Genomic DNA, 10,000 nt, shown 5'->3' with positions numbered 1-10,000 from the left:
AGGGGAGGAGGGGGAGAGGGAGGAGAGGAGAGGAGGAGAGGAGAGGAGAGGGAGGAGGAGAGGGGAGGAAGAGGAGGAGGAGGAGAGGAGGAGAGGAGGAGGAGAGGGGGAGGAGAGGAGGAGAGGAGAGGAGAGGAGAGGGGGAGGAAGAGGAGGAGAGGAGGAGAGGAGAGGAGAGGAGGAGAGGGAGGAGAGGAGGAGAGGAGGAGGAGGAGGAGAGGGAGGAGAGGAGGAGAGGAGGAGGAGGAGGAGAGGGAGGAGGGGAGAGGAGGAGAGGGGGAGAGGAGAGGAGGAGGAGGGGAGGAGGAGAGGAGGAGAGGAGAGGAGGAGGAGAGGAGAGGGGGAGGAGAGGAGGAGAGGAGAGGAGAGGAGGAGAGGAGAGGAGGAGAGGAGGAGGAGAGGAGAGGAGAGGAGGAGAGGAGAGGAGGAGAGGAGGAGGAGGGAGAGGGGGAGGAGAGGAGGAGAGGAGAGGAGAGGAGAGGGGAGGGGGGAGGAAGAGGAGGAGGAGGAAAAAAAGAGTCACATAGATATACCTGCAGGTGTGTGTGTGTGTGTGTGTGTGTTTGTGTGTGTGTGTGTCCCTCACGTGTGCAGGTGTGTGTGTGTCCGTCACGTGTGCAGGTGTGTGTGTGTGTGTGTGTGTGTGTGTGTGTGTGTGTGTGTGTGTGTCCCTCACGTGTGCAGGTGTGTGCGTGTGTGTGTGTGTCTCTCACGTGTGCAGGTGTGTGTGTGTCCCTCACGTGTGCAGGTGTGTGTGTGTGTGTGTGTGTGTGTGTGTGTGTGTGTGTGTGTGTCCCTCACGTGTGCAGGTGTGTGTGTGTGGCGTTGGGGTGCAGCAGGTGTGTGTGTGTGTGTGTGTGTGTGTGTGTGTGTGTGTCCCTCACGTGTGCAGGTGTGTGTGTGTGTGTGTGTGTGTGTGTGTCCCTCACGTGTGCAGGTGTGTGTGTGTGTGTGTGTGTGTGTGTGTGTCCCTCACGTGTGCAGGTGTGTGTGTGTGGCGTTGGGGTGCAGCAGGTGAACTGAGGGGAAGCTGTGGATGTTGAGAGCGTTGAGCAGCTGCAGGTCAGAGGTCAGAGCCCGTCTCACCTCCACACCTGAGAACTGGAGCAGGTCCAGGGTCACCTGAGGGACAGACGGGGGGGGGGGGGGGGGTGAGGGACAGACGGGGGGGGGGGGCAGGTGAGAGACAGACGGGCGGGGCGGGGGGGGGGGGAGGGCAGGTGAGAGACAGGTAGTCAGTAGTCAGTGTGTGAGCTCCCGGTGACCCCCCCCCCCTCAGCGTTGCCATAGTTACCTCTCGGCCCACGTAGGACTCGGGCTCCTCCACCATGATGGCGATGAAGTGATCTGACCTTTGACCCAGGAGAGGGAGGAGCTCCTCAGACCTGCAGGCAGACAGGGTCAGTGTGTGTGTGTGTGTGTGTCTCTAAGGGCGCCCTCCCACTGCGCCTCCGTCACAGGTTAGAGCGCCCTCCCACTGTGCCTCTGTCACAGGTTAGGGCGCCCTCCCACTGCGCCCCCGTCACAGGTTAGAGCGCCCTCCCACTGTGCCTCCGTCACAGGTTAGAGCGCCCTCCCACTGTGCCTCCGTCACAGGTTAGAGCGCCCTCCCACTGTGCGTGCGTCCCGTGCCCCGTGCTTTAGGGTCCTTGTCCCCCCCCTCCAGGCCCGTTTGTACTCACACTACCTGGGCCTCGGAGAATGCTTCTTGCTGCCTATACGTCATCACGCCGTAACACGTCACACGCATTGATGACGTCATGGCGATGCGTGGCTTTGTTTCCAGATCTTTCCGTAGACCTCGGAGTTTTTGTGCGTCTTGTCGACTGTTTTTGAATCTTTTCATCGACCAAATCTGCAGTAAACACTCCACCTCCGCATCACACCAACGTGAACCTTTCACCGCCATTGTTTGAAATGTCCGCGCATGGTCCCTCCTTCTTTTTTCTACGTCCCAACAGGCGCACAGGAAATTACCTCAGAACCGCCGTAGGCCTCGTGCTCGTACACGTGCGCACGCTCGTGCTCGTACACGTGCAAACAGCTCTGCCGTGGACGGCCAGCTGTCGGCTGTTATGCGCGGAACGGGTGCATCACACTGCTTAAACGCACCAGGCTTTAGCTGAAAAAACGGTTTGGGCCCCGTACAGAAGGACAGTGTGAGTGCGCCCTAAGTGTGTGTGTGTGTGTGTGTGTGTGTGTGTGTGTGTGTGTGTGTGTGTGTGTGAGTGTGTGTGTGTGTGTGTACCTGTATGGCTCCAGTGGGGGACAGTGGTCGGGCCAGTTCAGCTTGGTGTGGTTCTGCAGGATGTTCACCATCAACTGTCTCACTGACTGGATCGACCTGTCTGCACCTGGAGACACAGACAGACAGGTGAGAGACAGACAGGTGAGAGGGAGACAGGTGAGAGACAGACAGGTGAGAGAGAGAGAGACAGAGAGAGACAGACAGGTGAGAGACAGACAGTTAGAGAGACAGACAGTTAGAGAGACAGACAGGTATTGTGAGTGTGTGGTGTGAGACAGGTGTTGTGAGTGTGTGGTGTGAGACAGGTGTTGTGAGTGTGTGGTGTGAGACAGGTGTTGTGAGTGTGTGGTGTGAGACAGGTGTTGTGAGTGTGTGGTGTGAGACAGGTGTTGTGAGTGTGTGGTGTGAGACAGGTGTTGTGAGTGTGTGGTGTGAGACAGGTGTTGTGAGTGTGTGGTGTGAGACAGGTGTTGTGAGTGTGTGGTGTGAGACAGGTGTTGTGAGTGTGTGGTGTGAGACAGGTGTTGTGAGTGTGTGGTGTGAGACAGGTGTTGTGAGTGTGTGGTGTGAGACAGGTGTTGTGAGTGTGTGGTGTGAGACAGGTGCTGTGAGTGTGTGGTGTGAGACAGGTGTTGTGAGTGTGTGGTGTGAGACAGGTGTTGTGAGTGTGTGGTGTGAGACAGGTGTTGTGAGTGTGTGGTGTGAGACAGGTGCTGTGAGTGTGTGGTGTGAGACAGGTGTTGTGAGTGTGTGGTGTGAGACAGGTGTTGTGAGTGTGTGGTGTGAGACAGGTGTTGTGAGCGTGGGGTGTGAGACAGGTGCTGTCTCACCTCTGTAAGTCGTCCCCTTGTCCGTCTCTGAACTGTGAGCTCGAAAATACTGAAGACACAAACAGGAAGTTACTCAACAATACTCTGTTATACTCTGTTATACTCTGTTATACTCTGTTATACTCTGTTATACTCTGTAATACTCTGTTATACTCTGTTATACTCTGTTATACTCTGTTATACTCTGTTATACTCTGTTATACTCTGTAATACTCTGTTATACTCTGTAATACTCTGTTATACTCTGTTATACTCTGTTATACTCTGTTATACTCAGTTATACTCTGTTATACTCTGTAATACTCTGTTATACTCTGTTATACTCTGTTATACTCTGTTATACTCTGTAATACTCTGTAATACTCTGTTATACTCTGTTATACTCAGTAATACTCTGTTATACTCTGTTATACTCTGTTATACTCTGTTATACTCTGTTATACTCTGTTATACTCTGTAATACTCTGTAATACTCTGTTATACTCTGTTATACTCTGTAATACTCTGTTATACTCAGTTATACTCTGTAATACTCTGTAATACTCTGTAATACTCTGTTATACTCTGTAATACTCTGTAATACTCTGTAATACTCTGTTATACTCTGTTATACTCTGTAATACTCTGTTATACTCTGTTATACTCTGTTATACTCTGTTATACTCTGTAATACTCTGTAATACTCTGTTATACTCTGTAATACTCAGTAATACTCTGTTATACTCTGTTATACTCTGTTATACTCTGTAATACTCTGTTATACTCTGTAATACTCTGTTATACTCTGTTATACTCAGTAATACTCTGTTATACTCTGTTATACTCTGTTATACTCAGTAATACTCTGTTATACTCTGTTATACTCTGTAATACTCTGTTATACTCTGTAATACTCTGTTATACTCTGTTATACTCAGTAATACTCTGTTATACTCTGTTATACTCTGTTATACTCTGTAATACTCTGTTATACTCTGTAATACTCTGTTATACTCTGTAATACTCTGTTATACTCTGTAATACTCTGTTATACTCTGTTATACTCAGTAATACTCTGTTATACTCTGTAATACTCTGTAATACTCTGTAATACTCTGTTATACTCTGTTATACTCTGTTATACTCTGTTATACTCAGTAATACTCTGTTATACTCTGTTATACTCTGTTATACTCTGTTATACTCTGTTATACTCTGTTATACTCTGTAATACTCTGTTATACTCTGTTATACTCTGTAATACTCTGTTATACTCTGTTATACTCTGTAATACTCTGTTATACTCAGTAATACTCAGTAATACTCTGTTATACTCTGTTATACTCTGTAATACTCTGTAATACTCTGTTATACTCAGTTATACTCAGTAATACTCTGTAATACTCTGTTATACTCTGTAATACTCTGTTATACTCTGTTATACTCTGTTATACTCTGTTATACTCAGTAATACTCTGTTATACTCTGTTATACTCTGTTATACTCTGTTATACTCTGTTATACTCAGTAATACTCAGTAATACTCTGTTATACTCTGTTATACTCTGTAATACTCTGTTATACTCTGTTATACTCTGTAATACTCTGTTATACTCTGTTATACTCAGTAATACTCTGTTATACTCTGTTATACTCTGTTATACTCTGTAATACTCTGTAATACTCTGTTATACTCTGTTATACTCTGTTATACTCTGTTATACTCTGTTATACTCTGTTATACTCTGTTATACTCAGTAATACTCTGTTATACTCTGTTATACTCTGTAATACTCTGTTATACTCAGTAATACTCAGTAATACTCAGTAATACTCTGTAATACTCTGTAATACTCTGTTATACTCTGTAATACTCTGTTATACTCTGTTATACTCTGTTATACTCAGTAATACTCTGTTATACTCTGTAATACTCTGTTATACTCAGTAATACTCTGTTATACTCAGTAATACTCTGTTATACTCTGTTATACTCTGTTATACTCTGTTATACTCAGTAATACTCTGTTATACTCTGTTATACTCAGTAATACTCAGTAATACTCTGTTATACTCTGTTATACTCAGTAATACTCAGTAATACTCAGTAATACTCAGTAATACTCTGTTATACTCTGTTATACTCAGTAATACTCTGTTATACTCTGTTATACTCTGTAATACTCTGTTATACTCTGTTATACTCTGTTATACTCTCTTATACTCTGTTATACTCAGTAATACTCTGTTATACTCAGTAGTACTCTGTTATACTCTGTTATACTCTGTTATACTCTGTAATACTCTCTTATACTCTGTTATACTCTGTTATACTCAGTAATACTCAGTAATACTCAGTAATACTCTGTTATACTCTGTTATACTCTGTTATACTCTGTTATACTCTGTTATACTCTGTTATACTCAGTTATACTCTGTAATACTCTGTAATACTCTGTAATACTCTGTTATACTCTGTTATACTCAGTAATACTCTGTTATACTCTGTTATACTCTGTTATACTCTGTTATACTCTGTTATACTCTGTTATACTCAGTAATACTCTGTTATACTCTGTTATACTCTGTTATACTCAGTAATACTCAGTAATACTCTGTTATACTCTGTTATACTCTGTTATACTCAGTTATACTCTGTTATAATCTGTAGTACTCTGTTGTACTCTGTAGTACTCTGTTATACTCTGTTATACTCTGTTATACTCTGTAATACTCTGTTATACTCTGTTATACTCTGTTATACTCTGTTATACTCTGTTATACTCAGTAATACTCTGTTATACTCTGTTATACTCTGTTATACTCTGTTATACTCAGTAATACTCAGTAATACTCTGTTATACTCAGTAATACTCTGTAATACTCTGTAATACTCTGTTATACTCTGTTATACTCTGTAATACTCTGTAATACTCTGTTATACTCTGTTATACTCTGTTATACTCAGTAATACTCTGTTATACTCAGTAATACTCTGTAATACTCTGTTATACTCTGTTATACTCTGTTATACTCTGTAATACTCTGTTATACTCTGTTATACTCTGTTATACTCTGTTATACTCAGTAATACTCTGTTATACTCTGTAATACTCTGTAATACTCTGTAATACTCTGTTATACTCTGTTATACTCTGTTATACTCTGTTATACTCTGTAATACTCTGTTATACTCTGTTATACTCTGTTATACTCTGTTATAATCTGTTATACTCAGTTATACTCAGTAATACTCTGTTATACTCTGTTATACTCTGTTATACTCTGTTATACTCAGTAATACTCTGTTATACTCTGTTATACTCTGTTATACTCAGTTATACTCTGTTATACTCTGTTATACTCTGTTATACTCAGTAATACTCTGTAATACTCTGTTATACTCTGTAATACTCTGTTATACTCTGTTATACTCTGTTATACTCTGTTATACTCTGTTATACTCTGTAATACTCTGTTATACTCAGTAATACTCAGTAATACTCTGTTATACTCAGTAATACTCAGTAATACTCTGTTATACTCTGTTATACTCTGTTATACTCTGTTATACTCAGTAATACTCTGTTATACTCTGTTATACTCTGTTATACTCTGTTATACTCTGTTATACTCAGTTATACTCTGCTATACTCTGTTATACTCAGTAATACTCTGTTATACTCTGTAATACTCTGTTATACTCTGTTATACTCTGTTATACTCTGTTATACTCTGTTATACTCAGTAATACTCTGTTATACTCTGTTATACTCTGTAATACTCAGTAATACTCTGTTATACTCTGTTATACTCTGTTATACTCTGTTATACTCAGTAATACTCTGTTATACTCTGTTATACTCAGTTATACTCAGTAATACTCTGTTATACTCTGTTTTACTCTGTTTTACTCTGTTTTACTCTGTTATACTCTGTTATACTCTGTTATACTCTGTTATACTCAGTAATACTCTGTTATACTCTGTTATACTCTGTTATACTCTGTTATACTCTGTTATACTCTGTAATACTCTGTAATACTCTGTTATACTCTGTTATACTCTGTTATACTCTGTTATACTCTGTTATACTCTGTTATACTCAGTTATACTCAGTAATACTCTGTAATACTCTGTTATACTCTGTTATACTCAGTAATACTCTGTTATACTCTGTTATACTCTGTAATACTCTGTAATACTCTGTTATACTCAGTTATACTCTGTTATACTCTGTTATACTCTGTTATACTCTGTTATACTCTGTTATACTCTGTTATACTCTGTAATACTCTGTTATACTCTGTTATACTCTGTTATACTCTGTTATACTCTGTTATACTCTGTTATACTCTGTTATACTCAGTAATACTCTGTAATACTCAGTAATACTCTGTTATACTCTGTAATACTCAGTTATACTCTGTTATACTCAGTAATACTCTGTTATACTCTGTTATACTCTGTTATACTCTGTTATACTCTGTTATACTCTGTTATACTCTGTAATACTCTGTTATACTCAGTAATACTCTGTTATACTCTGTTATACTCAGTAATACTCTGTTATACTCTGTTATACTCTGTTATACTCTGTTATACTCAGTAATACTCTGTAATACTCTGTAATACTCAGTAATACTCTGTTATACTCTGTAATACTCAGTTATACTCTGTTATACTCTGTTATACTCTGTTATACTCTGTTATACTCTGTAATACTCTGTTATACTCTGTTATACTCTGTTATACTCAGTAATACTCTGTTATACTCTGTTATACTCTGTTATACTCTGTTATACTCAGTAATACTCTGTTATACTCAGTAATACTCTGTTATACTCTGTAATACTCAGTTATACTCTGTTATACTCAGTAATACTCTGTTATACTCTGTTATACTCTGTTATACTCTGTTATACTCTGTTATACTCAGTAATACTCTGTTATACTCTGTTATACTCTGTTATACTCTGTTATACTCAGTAATACTCTGTAATACTCTGTTATACTCAGTAATACTCTGTTATACTCTGTTATACTCTGTTATACTCTGTTATACTCTGTTATACTCAGTAATACTCTGTAATACTCTGTAATACTCTGTTATACTCTGTAATACTCAGTTATACTCTGTTATACTCAGTAATACTCTGTTATACTCTGTTATACTCTGTTATACTCAGTAATACTCTGTAATACTCTGTAATACTCTGTTATACTCTGTTATACTCTGTTATACTCAGTAATACTCTGTTATACTCTGTTATACTCTGTTATACTCTGTAATACTCTGTAATACTCTGTTATACTCTGTTATACTCTGTAATACTCTGTTATACTCTGTTATACTCTGTTATACTCTGTAATACTCTGTTATACTCTGTTATACTATGTTATACTCTGTAATACTCTGTTATACTCTGTAATACTCTGTTATACTCTGTTATACTCTGTAATACTCTGTTATACTCTGTTATACTCTGTTATACTCTGTAATACTCTGTTATACTCTGTAATACTCTGTTATACTCTGTAATACTCTGTAATACTCTGTTATACTCTGTTATACTCTGTTATACTCTGTAATACTCTGTTATACTCAGTTATACTCAGTAATACTCTGTAATACTCAGTAGTACTCAGTAGTACTCAGTAATACTCAGTAGTACTCAGTAATACTCTGTTATACTCTGTAATACTCAGTTATACTCAGTTATACTAAGTAATACTCTGTTATACTCTGTAATACTCTGTAATACTCTGTTATACTCTGTTATACTCTGTAATACTCTGTAATACTCAGTTATACTCAGTTATACTAAGTAATACTCTGTTATACTCTGTTATACTCTGTAATACTCTGTAATACTCTGTTATACTCTGTTATACTCTGTTATACTCTGTTATACTCTGTTATACTCTGTCATACTCTGTAATACTCTGTTATACTCTGTAATACTCTGTTATACTCTGTTATACTCTGTTATACTAAGTAATACTCAGTAGTACTCAGTAGTACTCTGTTATACTCTGTAGTACTCAGTAGTACTCAGTAGTACTCAGTAGTACTCACTTTGAACGTCGGGTAAAACTTGATGCCGAACTCTTTACAGACGTCAAAGTTTTCCTCCTGAGCGCAATCGAGCACTGCAACACCGAGCACCTGCTGCCACTCTGAGAGACAGACAGGTGAGAGGGAGACAGGTGAGAGGGAGACAGGTGAGAGGGAGACAGGTGAGAGGGAGACAGGTGAGAGGGAGACAGGTGAGAGAGAGACAGGTGAGAGACAGACAGGTGAGAGACAGACAGGTGAGAGACAGACAGGTGAGAGACAGACAGGTGAGAGACAGACAGGTGAGAGGGAGACAGGTGAGAGGGAGACAGGTGAGAGGGAGACAGGTGAGAGGGAGACAGGTGAGAGAGAGACAGGTGAGAGGGAGACAGGTGAGAGGGAGACAGGTGAGAGACAGACAGGTGAGAGGGAGACAGGTGAGAGACAGACAGGTAGAGAGACAGACAGGTGAGAGGGAGACAGGTGAGAGACAGACAGGTGAGAGAGAGACAGGTGAGAGGGAGACAGGTGAGAGAGAGACAGGTGAGAGACAGACAGGTGAGAGACAGACAGGTGAGAGAGAGACAGGTGAGAGACAGACAGGTGAGAGGGAGACAGGTGAGAGGGAGACAGGTGAGAGGGAGACAGGTGAGAGAGAGACAGGTGAGAGGGAGACAGGTGAGAGGGAGACAGGTGAGAGACAGACAGGTGAGAGGGAGACAGGTGAGAGACAGACAGGTAGAGAGACAGACAGGTGAGAGGGAGACAGGTGAGAGACAGACAGGTGAGAGGGAGACAGGTGAGAGACAGACAGGTGAGAGAGAGACAGGTGAGAGAGAGACAGGTGAGAGGGAGACAGGTGAGAGGGAGACAGGTGAGAGAGAGA

General features: G+C 41.0%; 1 protein-coding gene across 1 annotated transcript in view; it reads right to left on the bottom strand.

Annotated features, from left to right (window-relative positions):
* qsox2 (quiescin Q6 sulfhydryl oxidase 2) overlaps positions 1-10,000 on the bottom strand; it is a 17,550-nt gene that overhangs the window by 4,485 nt on the left and 3,065 nt on the right. The window contains 5 exon segments of the mRNA XM_083912933.1: positions 977-1,122; positions 1,295-1,385; positions 2,249-2,354; positions 3,079-3,127; positions 9,136-9,236. Of these exon segments, the coding sequence (XP_083769059.1) occupies positions 977-1,122; positions 1,295-1,385; positions 2,249-2,354; positions 3,079-3,127; positions 9,136-9,236 (493 nt within the window).

The sequence above is a fragment of the Echiichthys vipera genome, assembly GCF_963691815.1.
Source record: "Echiichthys vipera genome assembly, chromosome: 4".
Taxonomy (NCBI): domain Eukaryota; kingdom Metazoa; phylum Chordata; class Actinopteri; order Perciformes; family Trachinidae; genus Echiichthys; species Echiichthys vipera.
Note: the sequence above shows the minus strand (reverse complement) of the source record. Positions and strands in the feature narration are given on the sequence as shown.